Source organism: Sciurus vulgaris (assembly GCF_902686455.1).
Source record: "Sciurus vulgaris genome assembly, chromosome: 3".
Taxonomy (NCBI): domain Eukaryota; kingdom Metazoa; phylum Chordata; class Mammalia; order Rodentia; family Sciuridae; genus Sciurus; species Sciurus vulgaris.
This window is the reverse complement of record NC_136463.1, coordinates 183,555,325-183,578,344: the sequence shown is the minus strand read 5'-3', so window position 1 is coordinate 183,578,344 and position 23,020 is coordinate 183,555,325. Positions and strand designations below refer to the sequence as shown.

Sequence of the window (23,020 nt, the reverse complement as noted above, 5' to 3'; positions counted from 1 at the left end):
CAGGGGCACCACCTGTGGGGGCGCCTGGGGGCTACCTCGTACTGTGGTGCAGACAGTCGGTTCTAGAGGGTACTGGCCCTGCCGCTGGCGTTGTCGACTGCGGTATCCACGTAAGGTTCGTCTGGCACGTGACAGTAAAATACCTTAACTAAAGGATTATCCAGGAGGAGACGCCTCTCTGGCCATCCACAGACGGGATCTGGGGGTCCCTGGTGGACCCCCACTCGAAGTATATTTACTGAGGGCCCACAGGATCACAGACCGTGGGCAGCCTCCTGGGACACAGAGGCACCAGTGGGCGCAACACTGACCCTCAAGGAGTCCACCGTTCCAGGAAGAGACAGGCGTTAACCAAGGTAAAAAATAAATGTGGCGAGTGCTGGAGCGGGGAGCAGGAGGGGGACCCAAGTGAGCTCAGTAAGGGACCACCAGGTGTACCTGTGCCACCAGGTGTACCTGTGCCACCAGAGTTACCTGTGCCACCAGAGTTACCTGTGCCACCAGAGTTACCTGTGCCACCGGAGTTACCTGTGCCACCAGAGTTACCTGTGCACGGCAGGAAAGCCGTGGCAAAGCGGGGCCTGGAAGGGCACCACAGAGCTCGTCTCTCCACCTGAGACTGGCTGTACTCAGGTGTCCCCTTCCTACTCTGACCGGGACACCGAGGCCTAGAGGCCTCCCTGTTCTGAATCTCCAGATCCCACAAGCTCCCCGGGAGGAGCGGAGACGCCAACTTCTCAGGCATCTCCTTCCCTGCGAGCGAGCGGAAAGGGCAGCTCACAGGGTCAAAGGGGCAGGCTGCTCTGAACAGGGGCCGTGGAGCCCGGGTGGAGCCGCCTGGACCACGCTCACTGTGAAGACTGACCAGCGGCTGGGAACCCACGTGAATCCCTGAGGAGGCCGCAGGGGTGTCCGGCTGGGCGGCGTGATTCCCACCTGCACAGCCACGCGCTCTTCTGTGTCTGGGTGAGATGAGGGTCTGCCCCAGGTACAGGTCTGCCTGGCTCCCCTGAGAGGAGGCAGGTGGTTCACAGCACCAGCCCAACCTCGCCCAGGTGGCCTTCAGAAGTCACCCTGGTCTGTATGCAAGGACATCTTAGATCACTTCTGGGGCTCCAGGAACCACTGAGGAAGAAAGTTCTTTCTATTTCACTATTAGTATTACTATTATTATTACCAATGAAAAGAGGCCTCTTCTCTGAGCACAAGAGCAGAGGCAGGCTGAATTTGTAAAATACCAGAACAGTGTTTCAGGGTCTCTCTCAGGATCTGGGGACACTGTGGGCCTCAGGATTGAATAGTGCTGTCTGTGACGGTACCGAGCAACTTACCCCAACTTAAACAAACATCCGCAATGTCTGCCTAGCAGGGCCAAGAGGGATTGAGCAACTGTGCTGTGCTATTGACTGTCTCGGTTAAAAATCTCAACTCAGCACATCAGGATCTGCCCCCAGGCCAAGGGGCACTGGAAGACACCCCAGAGCACAGCACTTTGACTCCCAGACACAATCTAAATCAGGCAGCATCTACTTCGGGGTTGATTTCCTCTCACAAGTGTTAACCAGTTTAATTAAGATCACACTCGGCCAGAGGAGCCACTTCCTGGGGGAAAGGAATCCCTTAGGAATCCAAAGGCACCAGCGGCAGACAAGAAAGAGAAACAGTGACCCCAAGTGTCGGGTTCTTTAACAACGAGAGCCTTCACAGCTGCCTGCAGACTGCCGGGGAGACCCCAGAGCTGCTGTGTGCAGGATAGTCGCGCTAACCCTGCTCCCTTCACTGGGGAACACTGACTGGACACCTCACACGGCCTATCACGCGTCTGCATTCTGAAGGCCACGAGCGGGCACTCTCAGGCTTCCCTTCCTCCACAGCCCCAGGGACCACTCCCGACCCACTTTCCCTCCCAATGTCCCTGCCCACTGGTGCCTCTGTCCTGTACCCTCCCTGCGCTCAGCCTAACCTGCCCCAGCTTTCTCCAAGCAGGATGCACCTGTCCTGGGTCTCTCCCACATGGCCAAACAGGGGACTTAGTAGCGAAAGGTGCAGATGACGCTCCTATGGAGATGTCTGTGACTTACAGACTTCTGATTTCCCTGTAGCAATTCCTCTGGGCCAACCGTTGTGGTGCTGGCCACCCCTCTCCCCTCCTCAAGAGCTCCCAGGAATGACCCCATCCATCATTCCGAAGTGGTGGAAAATTCCACAGACAAAAAGATATTTGTCTATGGGGTTCGTTGCTCTATCTTCGGGGTCTCATGCAGTGCCTTGCACACAGTAGGTGCTCACTAAACATTTGTTGAAAGACAAATATGAATCAGGTATTGGGCTTTTAGAATTAGGCATGTCTCCCTGCAGATTCAGTCCAGGCCAAGCTCTTCCTTCCCAAGGAACCAAGTCCTTTCTCTCTGCTTCACAGTTTCATAGTTTCTGTAGATGCCTGAAGGATGCCTGGCACCTCTGTATCTTAACGTCCTGAGAGGCAGGATCGTGGATGAGACTGGTGGAGAAACATGTGAGAAGACCAGGGTGGGAAGAAGCAGGAAAAGCCACTTTCGACTTTTTTCCAACATTCCGAGAAGAGGCACCAAGGTCCCCTCTGCATGGAAGGGTACCCAGAGCACCTGATGCCAGGGGGTGCGGGCAGGGCCCACCCATCTCCCCAGGAGTTGTTGCCATGGCTACCCATCAGGCACACAACTCTTGTGAGAGTAGTGAAGACCCCGTGACACCCACTCCTTCATTAGACACACATACACATAGGAGCGCGCGTGCGCACACGCACACGCACGGCAGCACAGTGAGAACACCAGCTCCTGGCCTGCCCGAGCATCAGATGTGAACAGGAAACCGACATCCAAACCAGCAGGGGGAGCTGTGTCCAGGTGAGGAAGAGGGGCCGGGAGGTCAGGACACAGAACGTGCCTGCAGCTCCCGCTGGGTTCTGCTCCCTCCTCTCCTGGAGACTGCTTCCTGCTTCCCTCCAGCTCTGCTTCCCTTGGGTGGTCATTCCCCCACCTTTGCTGCTGCCACACCACAAGTCAGGAAAGATCTGGGCACAGAAGACAGCAGCTGGAGGCCACGTGCAGGCGTCAGGGGCTGAATCACACCCCCAAACTGAAGTCCTAACCCTCAGGACCTTGGAACACGACTTCCTCTGGATGGGTCATGGCAGAGGTAACTGAGTCAAGAGTAAGTCACACTGAGGAAGAGGGGCCTCATCCCAAGGACCACTGTCCTTAGGAAATGGGGAATTAGGACACAGACCGGCAGGCAGGGAAGACGCCACATGGACTTGAAGCAGGTCAGAGTGTTGCCCAGGCACGCCAATGACTGCCCGAAGCCAGGAAGCCCGGGGGAGGACGGCCCGGGCAGGAGCCACCCGCCCAAGCCTGGCCTTGCACTCCAGCTGCAGAACAGTGAGCAATGAGCTCCTGCCGCTCAAGCCATCGGGCCTCCGTGTTTTGTCCCCAGAGCCCCACAAACTGTCACAAAGCACGACCTGGACAGGGCTGTGGCCCCAGGAGGCAGAGCATGGGCTCCCGTGGGCTGATCCGAAATCATGAAGACACTCTGCACACCCACTGAACCTGGACCTGGAAGAGCTGCCGGGGACAGAAAACCCGCCAGCCCGCCATGTTCCACACTGGCTCGCTCCACGGGTCCTCTCCCACCTCCAGCTCCCACGGGGACACAGGAAGGCAGGTGCGGGGCTCCGCCCAGGGCAGACATAACTAACTGATCAAGACGCTCCCTGCTGAGAACAGACGGACCCTCAAACCCCAAGTCCTGGAACCCACACACCCACACACAAAAGGACTGAGTTGGCAGCACAGCGGAAACCAGCCGAGGGCTCTTAGCCGGCAGGGGCTCTTTGCCCCTCCAGATCTCTTCCTGCACTGGGCCTACTGCCCCGCAAACTGCAAGCCCCCGTAAGCAGCAAGCACGCAGCACACACGTGCTGACCCCACACACGGGGCCTTGGGCTCAGAAGGCACAGAGCAGTGGCGGCAGCCTTCCCTAGGGCTATGAGCCAGGCCGCGGGCAGGGTTCCCAGACGGTTTTTCAAGCAGGTTCGGGGACAGCCTCGATCTTCACCATCAACACTTATTTCTTTGAGAATTACTAATTAGGGACCTGCGACCGGCGAAGCAGGGCTCCAGTTTTGGATTCAATGGTGGAGAGAGGAAGCCCCAATCTGCCGATGGCAGGAAACCAAGACACACCTGATGAACCATTCACCCCACTCCCGGAAGCCCCCAGGGAACCCTGACTGTAAAACACGGTGGCTCTGACACACAGGGTGGTCCTCCCAGCCACCCTGCCACCTGCTATGCGCCCCCTCCCCAGGTGACAGTCACGGTAGGAACACTGATGACGACGGCAGGGGTCAGGGGTCTCCGTCCCCTGAACACCTCCCACGCGGACTAATCCATCACCGCGGATCAGCCGCAGTTAGAGAGCGGAGCCCGCTGCCGGCAGATCTCACCGGGTCGCCGGGAGTCCGCGGATGCGCCTCCAGGACGCGGGCAAGCGGCCAATGGGGACACTGACGTCCTGCCTTGCGCTCCGGCCCCAGAAGCAGCTCCCTCTGCCGGGCACTAGCGAGAGGTGCCCCGCCGCCTCGGCCCTCCTACCTGCCTCACTTCGTCACAGAACAGGACGAAGACCAGCGCGTAGAGGATCAGCTCGGGCGTGTGCGGCACCGAGTGGAAGTCCATGAGCAGCACGTAGGCGAAGAGCAGCAGGAAGGCGATGTAGAAGACCACGTTCCAGGAGAAGACCACGAAGGGGGACGTGAAGAAGGCCACGTAGTGCCACAGGAGCCGCCTGTGCTTGTCGATGGGCTTCTTCCTGGACCGAGGGGCCGGGGCGCGTCAGGGTGCGGGCACGCGGGGCACGCGCACACTCACACACACGCAGCAGGAAGGGGCGCGCGGGGCTCCAGGACTGACCCAGCCAGGGCTCGGCCAAACTCAACTCCGCCTGCACCCCGAGGACGTGACCCCACCGCCACCTGAATCCAAACCCAGGAAAAGCCTGATGCGCTGGACATCTGGGTTCCCGGTCAGGTGGCCCTCACTGGACAGCGCAGGGCACCCTCGCGCACCAGCACGGTGCGCAGTTCCTACCTGAAGGACACGAAGCCGCAGCCCACCAGGGGAATGAGAAACAGGCACAGAATGATCTTCCAGTTCTTGGTGTCTCGGGAGATCTCGCCATACCATTGCTTGGAAAGAAAATTCTACGGGAAACAGACAACACGGATCCTGCTCCTGCCACCGTGGAGGATGGCAGGCCACCTTTCTCCTAGCCGCCCGCCTCCCCAAAACCACTCCGTCTGAGCTGGCACTCCTACAGGCTGCCAGGACTGGAGGGCTGAGAGAGCAACCTAAAATCCCGTTTGTTAAGTCTTCTTCTAAGTCGGGGTCTGTGAGCGTCACCGGCTGCTGGGTGCGAATTCAACACATGCATTTGACCAGCTCTGAGTCTCACGGTGTGCCTCTACACCGGTATCTTTCTGCCTCCTTTCTCTAACGATCACAGATTCACAGGCATGGCTGACACTGTCTGTGGGTCCCCAGGGATTCCTTTCTGCAACTCAGGTTGCAGTCTTGCTGGGAAACGAACAGGAAATCAGGACGGGAGAGACTGAGGTCAATGACAGTTTCAGCTAAAACGCTGGAACCGCTTTCCCCAGACTGTACCAGCCCCTGGAGGTGGGGCAGCCGCTTCTCCAAGGTGGAAATTAAAAAGCAAGAGCTGAGGCTGGGGAGGGGCCACGCCTGACCACAGCAAAGGAACCCACAGCTCTGGGGAAAGAGCCTGACCAGCGGAAGGAGCTTGCTGTGTCTGAGGGCAGAGCAACAGGGGAGCCGCGCCTCCGGGGTGCCCACCGGGAGCTGGGCCTGGCCAGCCATGCCCATGGCTCTGGGGAGGAGGAGAAGGAGTGGGAGGGCAGCTGAACCCAGAGGAGGAAGAGAGCTTCTGTGACCGCCTGGCTCTGGAGACGAGGGCTGGTCACCGGGAGCAGCCGCAGTAAGCAGCAAGGTGCAGGTAGTGGGTGAGCCCCGTCAGGAGGGGCGAAACGCATGCCAATTCTACAGGGTCTCCCGGTGGTCGCAGTGGAGTGGAGCCCCCGTGGCCACACGGGGCTTCCTCTTCAGCGCAGGGAGTCTGCGCCTCCCCGTCTTGCTGCTCTCAGGGGCTCCCCTCTGTAATGCACAGCCTGCATGCCAATCCTTGCTTTGGGGTCTCCTGGGGGGCACAAAGGCGGGTTCAGCCCTCCTCACTCCCCTCCTTCTGCTGGTGCCAGGCCATCACCCTGCGGCCCCATTAGGCCCCACTCACAGAGAGTAACATCATGGTTGGCCGCCACTGCCACCAACAACATTCTGATCCCACACAGCAACCCGACTACAGGAAGCAAGGTCCCCTACAGACCCCGTGGGCACAGTGGTGAGATTTTTAGGGAACATTAGTGACCCGGCATCTAACCAAAACCCTCAGCCAGGAACACCAGTCAGCAGACCCGGGCCTCCAGTTCAAGACCCCTGTGAGACCGGCTGGGGCCTGAGATGAGGCGGCCTCCCAGGCAACCAACCCAGCCTCCCAGGCACAGTGCCAGCCTCACCAACCCCCACGCTGCAGCAGAGGCCAAAACAGAAGAGCGAGGCCGAGTCCTTAGCTCAGCTCAGGACTCTGGCCCTCGCCGGCTCCAGCTCCCCAGCAGGGCCGGTGGATTTGCTCATAAACCCTGGGTGACTCCTGACTGCCTGCGTGATGGAAGTCAGCACCGTCGGAGGCAATCTGCTAGGATCAAATCCCTGGGTGGCTGCTTCCTGGCAGGGCAGGCAGGGGACGTTCCAGAACCTCTGAGCCCTGAGTCCCATCAGCATGGTGGACACCCGCCTCCACTGTGCAGTGAAGACCAAGCGTGCAACAGGCGGGCTGGCGAGGGTTCGCGCCCACACCCCTCCTGGGAAGCGGTGGGCACCAGGTGAGGGCAGAAGCCCTCAGGACTGATTTTGCCCATTGGCAAGTTCCTCTGCTCGATTCCCACTGCTCGTCACTGTGAGAGTGACCAGGGCTGATGTGGAGACTACCCCTTCATGAAGTCTCTGGCCCAACGGCACAGCAACTCCTGGGCACAGACACCACTGCCCCTACTTGCAGGTAAGAACCGAGGCCTGTTATCCCAACCTATCGAATGCCCCCGCACGCACCCCTGTTAATCACCTGGTCCCCAGCCTGGTGCTAGTGGAGGTGGTGGAACACCCAGGAGGTGAGGCCCAGTGAGAGGGCCAGGTCTCCAGGGGTGTCCCTGTGAAGGGGAAGGCAGGACCCCAGCCCTTCTTCTAACTTTCTCTTTGCTTCCCAGCTGCCATGAGCTGAGCAGCTTCCTCTGCCACGTGTTTTCCACCAAGGCGTACTGCCACATCACAGGACTAAATGCCTTAGGGACAACTGGCCCCAGACTGAAACCTCCAAAACAGTGAGCCAGGATAAACATTTTCTCTTTATAAGTTGATTTTCTCAGGTATTGTGCAACAGTAACAGAAAGTTGATTAATACACTCCTGTACCTTCTCCTGAAGCAAGGACCTCTGCCTGAAGCAGAGATCTCACACCTAACACAGCCATCTCCCGTGCCAGCACCCAGCCATCCCTGCTATGGCTTTTATATTGGAGAGGAAGGTTAATTTTCAACATTGTTAATGCTGCTCGTCGTATCTGATGTCAAGGCCTATTTCTGGGCACATTGTTCTGTGACTGGCATTTACCTGCACCCCAGGCTGGGCGATGAAATGCTGGTCTGTGGCCTCCACCGCCAGCTCCAAACAGTTGCTTCCACCCCAAGCTTCACAGGAGTAAACCAGCAGCTGCTCCGCCAGGTCCTCGTCGCTGCTATAGCACTCCGTGAAAAGCTCTGCACCAGCACCAGAGAGGGATGCTGGAGTCAGGGCTGGCAAACGCGGGGAACTGGCCTGCCCCGCCCCAGCCACCCCCATCCTAGGACAGCGTGCACATGAGAACCCAGGCTTATAAAAGGCACAGAGAAGTCATTGCAACACAGTCGCTACTGAGCAGAGAGCTTCTCCGTCACACCACACTGCGCGGTCAGTGTGGTAGCAGGTGTCAATCAGAGCTCACGCACTCAGGCACAGGAGCCTCCCTGTTGGTGAGCTTTGGTCTGGGTGCAGGCACAAGGACTGGAGACCCTCTGCCTCCCCTTAGCCTGTACAGACCCTCCATCTCCGTCCTTCTGTGCTTTCTTGGTGAGATTTCTTTGCAGATAAGTCACGGCATGGAAGCAGTAAAAGGTGGAAGAAATACTGACTTGCAGCTTTCAGGGTGTGCTCACACCTCAAACCCAATGACAGAGAAGCCGCAGGGCCTCAGAGGATAATTTTTTAAAGTAAAAGTCCTAGGAACCACGGTCCGCCTGAGGTCACCCAGAATTTAATTTATTGAAAGAAATGACTACACTTCTCTTTCCCAGTATAAAGAAGCTGAGCACATGAGCATTTTTACAGTAGGTAAGACAATACACAAAGGTGTCATGCAGACATCACACTGCAAACTTAAAACTGCTGAGGGACAAGGAAACTCTGAGCAAGCCCGAGCTCTCTACAGTTGGATGACAATTGCCCCCAACTTCTCCCATTCCAAGTGGTCCTGTCCTCTGCGAAAAGGGCACTGACCAGATTTAATCAAGGACTGGAGAGCAAAGAGCAGCCAGTCGACTGGTCCAGAGGCATCCAGGAGAGCAAGGCTCAGCAATGCCTGCTGTTCCAGGCCACGGCTGACCTCCCCTGCAGGCCTCCTGGAACCTAGCTCCAAGGCCCATAACCTCAAGGAGCTGTACACCAGCCATCACTGGAGTCACCCTGTGCGACAACGAGGCATGGGAGACAACTGCCGCCTTTGCCTTAGTATAAAACCAAGTCTGCTTCAGACCTAGGGGTCCGAAGTCTTCTGAGAGCATTTATGTATACTTGAAACGCAGGCTCACTTGTTCACAGTGTCTTAACGGTATCCAAACACCCCGCAGCCTCCTGAGGTGCTGAGTTACTTAGACCTGAGCCCGGTGGCTTTGGAATGATAGTGCTCAAGATTTTCAGTCTCGGAAAAGTCCCAAGTGCCCGGCGCAGTAAGTCTGTGCACAGCGTGGGCGTCCGCATGGGTTTGCCGTTCTCTGTCGGGCCAGCAGGGGGCGCCCCGACACAGCGCGCCGCTCAGCCGCCTGGCTGGTCTGGGCCTTGGCCGGCCTGCATCTCCCCGCCCACCTGCACCACCCCTGGAGTCCCCGTGGGGCGACTCACCCACTGCGCGGGTCTCGTACTCGTTTGCCAGCTCCTCAGACTCCCCAGCGGCATTGATGTCATTCTTCACCTTGGCCAGCGTCTTCAGAAGCTTGCTGGCTCCCAGGGCTGCCAGAGTACAGCCCCTGGTCTTTTCAAGGGTGGAGAAACTTAGGTTACTTCAGAATCCCTGGAAGCAGTTGAGTCAACATTGATGGTAAACAAGAATGAACTCAGAGCAAGAGCAGGAACTGGCTAAGGCTCAACTATTTGTAATGTTTCAAGGTAGAATTTGTAATGAGCACAAAAGAGTCTTGGACCTGAATATGTTCAGTCCTGAACAGGGGCTAGCTCGACCCTGAAGACACTCAGTCTCTGGTGTAGACAAGAAATTAGCACAGGACAAGAAAACATCAGCAAGAGGAGATGACAGCTAATCCTCCATCACAGCATTGTCAGGTGGCGCAAAGAACTCCAAGGTGGGAAAAGTGGACGGGAACACAAAGGAGCTGGACGATGTAATTCGAGAGGCTGTATGTGTGGATTCAATGGTCCACACCCAACCCGATGCCCTCGAAGTGGAGACGTAGTGTTATGTGCTAAATCACAAAGAAAATTCCCAATAAATCTTCCAAAGCAGACTTTTACAAGCCCTATTTCCCATCTATAAAGCAATAAAGTCAGGAATTAACTTTTAAAATTAAATTTCAAACCTTCTCCCACTGGGAAGCATTCACACACCACACACGCTGAGAATCAGGAGCCCACTGGGTGCCTACACTCCAGGGACTACCCTACAGAATACACCTCCATCAACATGCAGCACAACCACGACGGCAGACAGGACCCCCTGGCGTGAGCAGACCTTCTTCGGGGAGCGATGTTTTAGTGCACACATGTGAGTTTTGAGGTCAGAATTGTTACAACCAAGCATGAGTTTGATGTGAACTCAACCTGGACGTTTACCTGTTCCCAGATGACTTTGGAAAGCTCCTTCTTGTTCTGCAGAATGGCCCAGATGAAGAGAGCTTGCAGCGGGTGCCGGGTAATGAAAGACACATCCTGGGAGGGAGCAGAGCACATGGTCAGCTTGTGGGAATGCAGCTCACTTCAGGTGCACAAGAAAACAGAGTCAGGAAGCCCAAGGGCGCACCCTATCTGGAGGGCTCCCTCCGTGGCTTTGTCTATGAGTCCATTCAATCCATCCCAGAGTGCTGTGGTTTTCATCTCTGCAACCCACCAGGGGGTATAATTTGACATGAAATCTTTTACCTATCATAAAATATGAAGTATAGCTAGATAAAAAAAAGTATCTAGAGTGAGAAAAAGGTGCTGAGAGCAATTTAAAAACTGAAAGACTTCTGACAGGTCAGAGAGAAAGCAATTCCCTCTCATAATATAACTGTTCCTCATCTAGGGGAAAAAAATGTTCAGATTAAATTCTAACTTTCCTGTAGTTTAAGTTCAATTATCAGAACATAAAATATGCTTGTTTCTTTGGATTCTCATGCAAAGATCTGACTCTTACTACATCAATTAGAATCCCAGCTGGTATTCAAGATTCAAGACATGTCTGATAGAAAACAACTGAATGTATACACTCCCTTTGGACTTCCTTTCAGGTTTCACCTAGGTCTTAAATGCATAAGGCATGGTTATATGTTGTGCTGCATCAGGTTTTCACATAAACAGTGTCCAAAACAAGCTCTCTGAACACTTCCACTTCTCAAAAACACCTAGCTTCTTCAGTTTTTTAACACACATACTTAAAAGTCCCCGAATCACGAAAGATAATGACCTCATTTGAGTTTCCCCAGGAGCGATTCCAAGATATGAATTTGAGGTAAGTAGGTTGTTTGGGAAGTGATCCCAGAGGACCCAACAGGAAAGTGAGAGCGTGAGGCATGAAGAGAAAGGCGTCGGTAAAAGGTGCAGAATCAAGCACGTTGCCGTGGTGGACACCAGAGACCAGCTCCACTAGGCAGCCCTGGACACCCGGGCGGAATGTGCACCACAGACATGGTCTGAGTTGGGGGAGAGCTGGGCTATTTATACACCAACTCAGTCACTGGGCTCTGACCAGAGCCAGCGTTCAGCAATAGTTGCTGGTGCTGGTCAATGGCAACCAGGCCTGCCTGTACTTCACGTGCAGGACCCAGGGAGCCCTGGAGACACCCACAGCGGCTCTCCAGTGGACCAGACAGTCCCTTGGGAGACAGTCACTGTCCCTTCTATGCACAGTAGGATACTTGGCAGTTCTTCAGTCCTTTACACGGGCAGCAGGGAGATACTTTAGCCAGCTCATGCTCGGTAGACCAAAACATGAGCAGGCAGCCACTTGTTTGCCCCCATTCCCCATTAAATGCCGTAAATGCTGCACCAAGCTTTGTGACTAAGAAAAGCTGCAACCAGTTTGAAACACAGCGTAGAGCATGGAGCAAAGCATTCGGAAACTCATCAGGTAGCTCTCTAAAATAAAGGCGGTAAAAGAAAATTAACGTCGACCTGTGGCCTACTTTATGGCAGTGAGGTAGGGAGTAGCGAGCGGGAAGGACCGAGGGAGACCCCCCACAAGGAAAACTCAAAAGATGGGAGAATTTCAGAAGGCAGCACGCACATGGAGTTCCACGTCCATCTCGTCCCTGCTACTTCTGTCTTCCTTCCAGAAGCCTCTTCGGAAGTTGGCAACCAGCTTCCAGACGAACGTGAGGAGGGCGTCGTTGTAGGAGTTCTTGGCAATCTGCAGGTTCCGGTACACGAGGGTGCTGAAGTGGTTGGAGAAGAGCTCGGTGAGGACGTCGTTGGTGAGGAACTTCTGCAGGTTCAAGCCGTTCTCCAGAAAGAGGCGGACGAATTTGGGTCTGTCCTTTATGAGAGCCGTGAACATGACTTCCTGAAGGTCTGCAGACTAAGGAGGAAGCAGAGGCATACTCACGCCTGCGTCCCAAAGAGGGGACACAAGGCTACAACCTCCCTCAGCCACGTCACATTTCCCGCTGTGAAGTAAGAACTTCAAACTCGCTTTCAACACATGGTGATATGGAGGAAGTGCATGGCGAGATCTTTGACGGTGGCCCTGAGGGCGTGGATGCCACGTGGGCTTTAGCCCGTGTGAGCTGGAGGTGGGTTCGCCTGTAGGAATTCACCCCACCACCTGGCACAGTGCAAGCGCTCAGCATGGGCGGCAGCAGTGTGGCCGAGCCCTTTCTCTGGAGTCTGCGGTAGACATGGATTGTAAGCCCCCTGCTACCTCTGCACCCCGTCCCATGGGATCACTGTGCTTCACACGTGCCTGAACCTCCGTGTGGTGACCCAGTTCTCAAACACAGTTGGCAAAATGGGGTTCATCAAACCACAGGCCACCAAGTGAGTATCTGCTCACGTTCCATAACCTAAGTCACTGGAACACGTGGCAGTTAGTGATGTTTGGTTATCTTTATCTCCATTTTCTGAGCTCCTGGTAAAACTAATACCATAGGAACTTACTGAAAATCTTAGAAAAATCTTTAGTCAGTGTCTACTTCAGACACAAGCCAGTGGGCTGCGGGCTAGGCCAGCTCCCAGACGTGTTGTATCCTCCAGGGGATTTATGGCAGTGTAAATGAGTCCATTGCCAACATTTGAAAATTCAAAGATTCATCAAAATCTATACTTCCAGCATCAAAATTTAGGAGTGGAAACCAGAGGTTCTGGCAACCCAAAATCCAGCAGCTAGAGCCAGGTGGCAGCCATTGCTCCCAGGATCCTGTGCTGTCTGTCCCCACAGTGCACCCAGCCCCCACTGCTGCCCACCCACCCCACTTCATTCACTTCTGTTTCCTGCCTGAGCCCTGGTCTGGGTGAACATCTCCTGCCAATGGCAGCATTATCGGCTTTTGTTTTTGTCCAGTGCTGGTCACAGAGGATCACACATTGCCTAGAGAGGGAGTTGTCAATGGTCCTTGGGTCCCTGCACTGTGCGTCCTGCTGGGCTGAGCAGGGAAGCAGCTCACCCAGGGAGGGGGCAGCTGTGCTTTCTCTGTCCTCAAGGCAGGTGTTCACCATGCCCAGTGTTTCATATTTCACTTAAATGCATTTCCCTTTCCACAAGTCACACACTGGGGACGTGAGCTTCGGTTCTGAAACCTGGGGGACTGGCTGAAGTACAGACAGCCGGGAGTCGACCTTGGGATTCTTGATTCAGCAAGTCTGAAGTGGAGTCCTGCTAACAAGACTGCACCACTAACAGGTTCCTGGGTTATGCCAGGTTAAGTGCCACCAGCCTGGGGACACACTGTGAGCACTGCTGGCTCATGGGAAAGGGGAAAGGCTGTGCAGCCAGACATGTCTCTCTCTGTTCCAACCCAATTCTACCATTTTCCAGCTGCATGACCAAGGGTGAGCCTCAGTGTCTGTGAAGATGAAATGAGACCCCGCAGGTCAAGCCCCTTTCAGAGGTTTCAGAGCAGGCCGTGAATAAGTCACGGAACTTCCCTCCTGCGATGCCCACAGAGCCCTGGTTTATCAACCAACAAAATGAGATCATCTTGCTGTGGACTAACGTGAGCAGCAAGTCAGCCAACACAAGGAGATTGCTTTGTGCACCGTGGAAGCCGAGGCAAATATCGTCATTACTCTAAAGATTTTATGCTTAAGCAAATACTTAAACGGTGCTTAATAAGTGCCAATGTTCTGAGCCCTTTAGAAGCATTGTCTGGTTTAACTATCATGACAGCAAAGTGAGCTAGGTAGTGCTGTTGTCTCCATCTTCAGATGAGCAAAGGTGTGCTGGTAACTGTTTAGCCACCAGCTTTCAGAAAGAACCGTGGGCCCCGTTTTGTAGAGTATGCTGATTCCTATGGTGTAAATACTACCACCACGGCCAATTTTCAGCTACCAATGTGAAGTCAGTGACTGCAGAATCAGGAGCAGATGTGCAGTACCAGACCATGTGTAGTATTTCCAGTTGGCAGAAATAACCTCCAGCACGTAATAGTAGTAAATGCAGCAAAAGAATTAGTGCTGAGTTTTGATTGTCTTACCTTTGCTTTTCATGAAATTTATTAAAATTTAAGTTTGCATAATTTTATTTTAATGATAACTATGTTTAACAACTTGACTCACAAAATCCTTAAAAATTCAGATGCCAGCTCTTACAAGTCAGTGCAAACTGGCCCAACACACCACGGCAGGAGGAGATTGAGATACAGAGAGGTTCAGGCCTTGCCAACGCCATGCAGATGGGCTGGCTCCAGAAAACATTCTCGGCCACTGTGCCCTTCACATTTAACAGTCTTTTTCCGAGCTGATCCAATTATATGTGCCTGAGTTCATGTTAATTCGTACTATCTGAACTTCCTTAAATAGACCATTTCACACACAGGGGCTCATTTACGAATCAATTCATAAATCTACTTCTAGTTCCTCACTAAAGCCCTGCAGCGTGAAATAGGGCTCGCTACACTGCACAGACCATAATTTGCCAAAGGAATGAATAACTTTAAAGATTCACGAGCCTTTACTTTGTTTGCACTGTTGTCATTACAGCTGATCACATGGAATATGAATCAAGTCCTAGTCTTTGCTTAAACAATACTACAGGTCTGATAGTGTTTTCTGAACCAGGTGCTAACGAGGAAAGTTATGAGATATACAGACACCTTCAAATCAATACCTACCTGTGTAAAATTAAATAAATCACCAATGACTTCAATTAATCCAGAGGAGCTTAAATGAAGAAGCAGTCTTGTAAACCTATTTTTACAGTTGGTAACTGCTCCTACTGAACTGAACTCCTAAAGTCAATTGAACTTTAGCTGTATACAACAGGTCCCCACTAGAAAATAGGGGCGTAGAACACTGGTCAGATTTAAAACTAAGAGAGGCAATCTGCTGGAAAAGACGGTTTTTATTGCATGTGCAACTTCTATATCCAAGATGCTTATTGGGCTCTGGGGATTCTGAGTAGCTCTAAGGCGTTCGTGGTGTGTTCTCAATCAACGTACGCATCTCACTGCTGATGAATCTCTTATCAGAATTTGACAAGGTGAGGCGGGGAGCGAGTACAGTCCTGCGGTCTTGATTTTGAGTGGAGCTACTTTTCCATACTCCCGCACCCGCGTTTCTCATACTTCTGCCCACCCACTTTCAAGAACAGATCTGCGTCCTGCACTGGAGAGAGAGCCACCTCTCACACAGAGGCTGAGGGGCCAGAAACCTCGGGTGGCATTGGTGGGTGGACATTATCTTACGCCACTGCCTTGAGCCTCACCGTCTCCTCGCGACACACCCAGCAGGCCATCGTCATTATCCCACGCTACAGAGGAGAAAATGAGGCCGGCAACATGGCACCGGAACAGAGCGACCCTCACGAGATTCGGCAGTGAAGACCTTGCCGGGACCAGCCACTGCTGAGACCACTGCGCTTCCTGACCCTGGAGACCCAGACGGCCCCTTGCTTACCTCCCACCTGCGATCGTTGGTGAAGATCTCATCGCTGGCCAGGTCCAGCTGGTTCCACTCCAGCAGGAGCTTCAGCTGCCCATTCCAGTTGTCCTTTTCTTGCTCATTGGTGCTGAAGGCTATAAGGAGGCAGCGAAAGGACCAGCAGAGCAAAGGCCCGCAAACAAGAGAGTCGGACCACTCCCCACGGCAAACGACCTGAGCCACTCGTCGAAGGTGATTCTAAGCCTTTTCTCTTGGAATCACTCAGATTCTCCCCATTGTCAATCACTCTTACCCCATGCCCTCTGTGCCCCAAAGGACACAACAAAGACCCACTCGGGCTGCAGCCTCTTCCCATCGCGTGTTCCACCAGGGTTGCTGTGGCACACTGACATTTCCACATAGACTCAGTCGCCCCACCAGTTCTGCTCCCAGGGTCACATCTGACTTGTATTAAATCTACTCTATGAAGTAATGAACCATTTCAAAACAGTGTTCTTCTTGCCTTTGCCAGAGCTAATATTTTCTGCATCTATATAGACATGATTTCATTTTAGTAAATACTATGATAACCAGGTTCTGGAAAGCACAAGGATGATTTTAAATGTAGCTGAGGTCTGAGTTGCACTTCCTAGGTGCTTGGCCCTACTCTGTATGCAGTACTCTTATTAACCACACAGCTTCATTCTAGATGGTCTGGGGTCTATTTACTTCAGGCTGCACAGGAGAATCATTTAAGCAGAGGTTCATTCATAAGCTTCAGGAGATTTGTAAACCCCTGGAATCGAATGCAAAGTTATTTATGTGTGTCAAGTATGTGTGCATCCATGTGGAACTCCAGGACAAATGTTCACAGTTTTTATCACATTCTCAGAGGAGTTTGAAACTCAAAAACAGTATTTTAAACCACTGCTAAAAATAGCTTTTTGGAGGTGTTGTTATCATATTTTATCAGTGTTTTAATGACATAAAAATTCTTATTCCATCAAATGCATATATTCAAGGAAATTCTCCTCTCCAAAGCAATAGTATTCTATCTTTCCAACTACAATAACAAAAATCAAGTGCAAGATAATACAGGTTAGTATCCCTTATCTGAAATCCTTGGAACCAAAAGTGATTGATATTTCAATTTTTTCAGATTTTGGAATATTTGCATAAGCATAAAGAGATTTTCCAGGGCCCAAATGTAAACAGGAAATTTATATAAGTTTTATATACATGTTACAACAGCTTTAATATGCAATATTTTAATAACTTTATATGTGTATGTGAAATAGCTTCATGGTATAGAATTCTTCACTTGTGACATCATATCAGCACATAAAATGTTTCATATTTTTGAGCATTTTGGATTTTGGAGTAGAGATGCTCAACCTTAATAAAGTGGCTTTTAAAAAGAAGTATATGTCCCCCAAAGCCATAGAAAGCAACACAAAGCTGAAACTGTACTTACCTTTGTACAAAGCATAGGAAATGGCATTGCTCACAATTTCATCCCCGGCTTCTTCCATTTTAATAACTGTTAGCAGGTGAGAACTTTCAAGAATTTCTTTGAGCTGGCAACATTTAAAGAACAAAGTTGTCAATCAGCTGATTTCAAGCATGAAGAACATAAACTCTCTTTTGATGAGAGATCTTCTTATTCCATATTTTAAAAATATCCTCCTACAGGGGAGTTCCAGATCTCTTTCTCTTATCTCCAACGTCTGAACCCAGAGCTTCTGCTTTATAAATTGTAATAATGAGTCCTTGACCTCAACAACAATAAAGTACTTGTTATATAAGCGCACACATATTTTAAAAACCTTTGAAAAAGCTGACTAGGGGAGGGAAGGAGAGAGACAATGTGTGATGAACCCTAGCATATCACAGATCTCAGTTTGAATAAGTAACTAAATGAAGACCATATAAACCATCCAAGTGTGGTCATAAAGACATAAGCAGTAGAAAGAAATGTTTACATGCAAAAAAGAACCAAGTGACTGAATAAAGAAATGAATAAGCTTCTATATTCTCCTTTGTGATCCTTCTAGAATTTTAAAATTTCGATCATGTTTTTTAATGAAAAAGTCCCCTAATTCAAAGTTCGGGGGCACTGGTGAGCCTGGCAGGAGCTTGGTGAGGAAGGATTCCTTGCTTCCTTCTGGAGGAGGAAGCAAGTCTGACTTCAATTGGACCCAGTGGGAAGTGATGGTGTATTCTCCTGGCAGAATCTGGAAACGAGGACCTGGAACTAAAGAATTTCAGCTGAATGGGAGAGAAAAATCTCAGGGTCTGATAGTTGGAAGATGGCATGATGCAGAATAAGAAGGCTTCTTGAATTTGGAAAATAGCAGGTGAGCTTTTAAGGCCTCTATTTCCTGGGAAGGTGATGAAGGAGGTCTTGGTTCAGAAGATACAGCACCCAGAGGTGATGAGGAAATAAATGAAAATGGCAGGAAAACACAAATCCTGGAGAGTTTAAGGGGGAGAGTAAGGTGATGAATGCATGGAGGGGAAGGCCAGCTTCACCATGTTTTCAGCTTTGTTCAGGCTGAAAGAAGGGAGTCCAGCTAGAAATGGCAGGCAAAGAGGAGGGATCCAGGACCCAGGATTGTAGGGCACAGTTCAGAGTGGGCAAAATCAAGGGGTGAGATATTTTTTCCTTTGAAATAAAAGGAAGAAAGGAAAATGAATGTGTCTGCAGAGCAAATTTGTGAGAGCCAGAGAGATCTGTGGGAACCAACTAACGGGTATCTCTCTTCCCATACACTTTTGCCTCCTACAAACCTGTGTCCCTGCTGCAGACAATTTGAACTTTCCTAAACATGGTTCTGATCACATTTTCTCCCTGACTCTAGGCTTTCAGTGGCATCTTTCTACACCCGAATAAAGACCAAATCCTCAAAACAGTGTACAAGGAGTTGGCTACTCTGGCCCCTCTGAAGTTCTTCAGCTTCCACTCACACTACCATATTTCAGCTCCTTGGGTATGTCAGACCAGCCTCTCACCTCAGGACCTTTGTACTTTCTATTCCCACCAACACAATCCCAACCCTCTTCTCATCCACTCTCATCTTTTAAACACTTTCTCCTATATCACTTCTTCTGCAAGTCTTTCACAAAGTTCCACATCAGGACCACCTCCCTTGACACATGTTAGTTTTCTTCAGAACACTTATTTCATTTGAAATTATATGATGCATTTATTGTAATTACTCAACATGAATTTTTTTTCAACTTCTGCTTCCTCTATGAATACAGACTATTCTGTTGTGTACACAATTTTTTTCTGTAGTGCCTATGCCAAAATATAGCACACAGTATGTGCTCAATAAATACCAATTAGATAGTTTTAAATGAATAAACAATATCTAGATTGGCTAATGGATTAGGATACCATTAGTAGATCAAGTTCTTGAGAACTTCAGGAACAGATTGGGGGAATTACTATGAACACTATTAGAAGGAAGAAAGTGTGGTCCCAGTGGAAGAAGTATAAGGGATTTTTTGGAGAGGTCAAGAAACCTTGAGTTCAGGTTTTCAGGTTGATCATCCTCATGATGATCAGTGAAGTTACCTAGGATTACCCTGGAAAATTGCTTATATATTTCACTGAATGTATACATTCATTCATGAATAATCCTACTTTTAAGCCTGATCTGTTTCCATGAAACCCTATATAAGTGCATAATTAAAATGCCAGACAAATTTTCATTTTTGGTGCATGTCTCCTGATTGACATGATTATAAATATATTTCATTAGATATGAATGTGAATTAGATATGAATCCCAGAAAGGATAATATAAACGTAAGGGTAAAATGGGCCTAACTTTTAGTTTAAGATGAATTGTCTATGTTAGTTTTCTTGAAGTAGAAATAAAAATCCTCAAAAGTGTTGGAGGACCCATTAGGTGGCTTCTGTTCTTCAACATGACATGGTGTAGACTCAACATGTCAACTTGTACAAGGAGTAAGAGGAAAGTCACTGAAATGAGTTGGACCACCTTTGATAGATAAACTAAGAGTTACCTATTCCTTCCCTATAAAAATCCTTGCAGTGACCACTCAATTTCTCCCACCCAATAGAGGATAGTAAGACTGGAGACCAATGTGCAACATCTTACTTTGATATGGACACTTGGAATTGGTCTGTTTATATGTTTGTAACTGACCCAACCTATTCAGTTATGCGTATGTAGAGAATCAGTCAACAAGAGGAAGGTGACCCTCCCTTCCTTTCTGCAGGCTGCCACACACCATCAGAACGGCCCCCCAGTATTCTCGCCCTTCACCTACTCAGGGTGGAGAGTGACATTGGTCTTCCCCAACCAGACCTTGGCTGCTCCTCTTGTTGGCATCTGCTCCTTGCAGAGTGCTAGGGCTCTGGTCTGCATCCACTGCCCACCTAACCTGGTGGGGAAGCCAGTAGTTGTCTGGTGCCAGGTTGGGTGGGCCCGACTCTCCCACCATGGGCCTCGGCATATGGATTCCTGTGGTGGAGGCACCTCTATGCCTCATCTTCCACTTTGCCTTCCCCACCCATAAAGCTGCTGCTTTCCATCTCCATTTGCCTGGGTTTCATGTCTGTCTCTCAACTGAACTTAGATCAGACACAAGAAAATCCCAGTGAGAGTTTTAGACAATGAAGCTTAATCCAGAAAGGACTTGTACCCTGGTCATTGCAAGATCCCCTGCTGCATCAGGGTGATTGGTAATAGCCCTTTTGTGTGAACATAAATAAGAACAGGAGGGTCCCATTTCACATAATTTACTAAAGGGTTCCTTGTGCCAAGAGGGCAAGAGGGTTGACTTTTATCATTGTTTACTAGGAGGTTTGCCTGGATAGTCATAAGAATGACAAAGACCACCATAAACAAGAGGAAAGGGTCTCCCCTATTCCAGAATGTTGATTTTCTGCATTTGATATTTTGAACTAAATACTGTTAAAATACCCTTCTAGTGAAAGAATCATCATCATTATTATTTATACTAAGTCTAATCTTCAACTCTCATGATGAAATGGGCTCTAGATGAAAATAATTCTATATCTGAGTCTGTTATTTTCTTTATGGGAAAAATTCCCAAGTGGCAGCACATGCTCCTACAAATATCGAAATACCCAAGGCCATTTTGAATGGGTCGATGTGAACGCACTTGTCAACATTTATGTGCACCTTGTAATGAACCCAGTGGTAGGAAAACAAGTATTCCAAATCAACAACGGTTATGGATCAAAGGAAAATGAGAAAGCGTAACACTAACATGTCCAGATAGTTTTAGAAGCATAGCCACTAACAGTATAGTAAGTTCTCAATATGTCCAGCTTCCTCGTATAAATCCAAAGAGAAAGGTGAGAGATGCTGGGCTCAATCACAGGCCAGTTAGTGTAGTCAGGAGAGACACTTTCTCCAGTAGACAGGGGCTCGGGTAGAGTGCCCTTCTAAAACTTCATTATCAAGGATTTCTCCCCCCACCGTCACCACTACGTACAAAACACGGAGCACATCTGCTGTCATTGTGGCCTAAGAGACAGTGCGAGCTTTGCAGACTGCTCTGAATTCAATCCCTTTAGAAGGAAAGGATGCTTGGAGAGTCACTTAGCTTGTCTGCATTTCAGTTTCCAGCAAGACGCTTGGTGCCGACCAAAGAGAGTCTCAAAGTCTCAGAGGACAGACCAACACCTGCAGTGACTAGTGGAGGGGCACATGAGGTCCCCCTTCCCTCCTGCTCGGCCTCTTCCTCCTCAGCTCGCCACACGGCCCCCTGCGCTCACCCATTTGATCCAGCTCTCAGTCTCCTCCTCGGGCAGCCGGGACACGGTGCGGGGTAGAAAGCGCACCAGCTTCTCCTTCACCGTGGAAGATGTCAGGTCGCCCTCCACCTCCACCAGGCTGGCGATCACGTCGGCCATCTGCCCCGAGCCCTCCACCACCACACAAGGGATCTTACTCTTGATGGAGGTGTTGATGGCCTGGGACGGCGGAGAGAGAAAGGCACAGCGGTCATCCACAGAGTCCAGCTCGGGACTGAGGGCCTAAAGCAAGTCAGGGAACAAAACCCCCTGACACCTCCTTGCCCCTTTTCCTTGGGGACTTCTACTTTTGAATCAGAAGCGAATGAAGCTTCTGTAATTACTTTATGAACAACAAAGTTCAGCAGGCCCCAAGGAATCTGGTGTCAATGTCAACTTCCAAAGCAAGGACACCAGTGACAAAATATCCTTGTCTACAACATCCATCATTCCAAACGTTGACATCTCTAAGTGACAATGACTAAGACTCTGTTCATCATTACTGTTGGTCGCTTATCTGATGGAAGTGACCAAAGCTCATATTTTTAAGGTCTGAAAATACCTTAAAAGCAGTAGCTCCAGGCTCTGTGTCTGTTCATTATATATATCCCTTCTCGAATAATTTAACTTGCCGTTGTTATTAAAAGAGAACAAAAGGCAGTCGCGGAGTGAGCTGGGGGGTGAGCCAGGCCACCTACATCACGGGGGTAAATGGCAGGCAGATAATCCGCCCAGCCAGCAGGCCAAGGACAGACGTCATAACTGAGCGACCCCACCTGACCCCTGCACCTAGGTCGATGCCATCACTGGTTGGTCGCAGTCACAGAGCGAGCTGGCGGGCGAGTCAGGCCACTTGCATCACAGAGGTAGCAGGTGGGCACCCAACCCACCTGCCTTGTGGAGCTGGGCGGCGGGTAGCCAACCCGCCCAACCACCAGGCCAAAGACAGACGCCACCACTGAATAACCCCGTCCGACCACCTCACAAGGTTTGTCGCCATCACGGAGTTAGCCAGAGGCTTCTTTATAGGCTGGTACAGGCACTTTGAATTACTCCCGAGGGCGTGGCCATCATCGTTGGAAGGGCAACTCCCTTCCTGAATCACCTACAAGACGTTAGAGGACCTCTGACAAGACCCAGGAGCCAAGAAGAGGAGGTATTGAGAGACTTGGGACCAACTCAGAGCCACCGGAGAATATACCCCACCTGAAGGCACCACCCCAAGAAGGCCAGCTTCCTAGGGGAGCACCGCATTCTCAAGTTCCTCCAAGACTTCAGGCTACTGAAGGCTAAGAGGTGAGTTATTGGAAATCTACAGAGACAATATTATCAATAGAGGAAATCTGCAATATCCCAGAGTTTCACTACTAGAGGGGTATATACCTGAGCAATATGAGAAAACAAGGGAAGAAAATGTCCCAAACCAACCTAGATGGTATAGCAATAATAGCCTATGACAGCATGTCAGAAGAAATGTCAGAAAGGGAGTTCAGAATGTACATAATCAAAATGATC

General features: G+C 50.6%; 1 protein-coding gene across 1 annotated transcript in view; it reads right to left on the bottom strand.

The window, feature by feature from the left end:
* TRPM8 (transient receptor potential cation channel subfamily M member 8) overlaps positions 1–23,020 on the bottom strand; it is a 78,877-nt gene that overhangs the window by 29,460 nt on the left and 26,397 nt on the right. The window contains exons 9-17 of the mRNA XM_079131540.1: positions 21,488–21,685; positions 17,184–17,286; positions 15,746–15,864; positions 11,922–12,212; positions 10,271–10,366; positions 9,326–9,455; positions 7,784–7,929; positions 5,133–5,245; positions 4,638–4,854 (exon numbers count right to left, since the gene is read on the bottom strand). Coding sequence (XP_078987666.1) covers positions 4,638–4,854; positions 5,133–5,245; positions 7,784–7,929; positions 9,326–9,455; positions 10,271–10,366; positions 11,922–12,212; positions 15,746–15,864; positions 17,184–17,286; positions 21,488–21,685 — 1,413 coding nt within the window. The remainder of the gene's footprint in view (positions 1–4,637; positions 4,855–5,132; positions 5,246–7,783; positions 7,930–9,325; positions 9,456–10,270; positions 10,367–11,921; positions 12,213–15,745; positions 15,865–17,183; positions 17,287–21,487; positions 21,686–23,020) is intronic.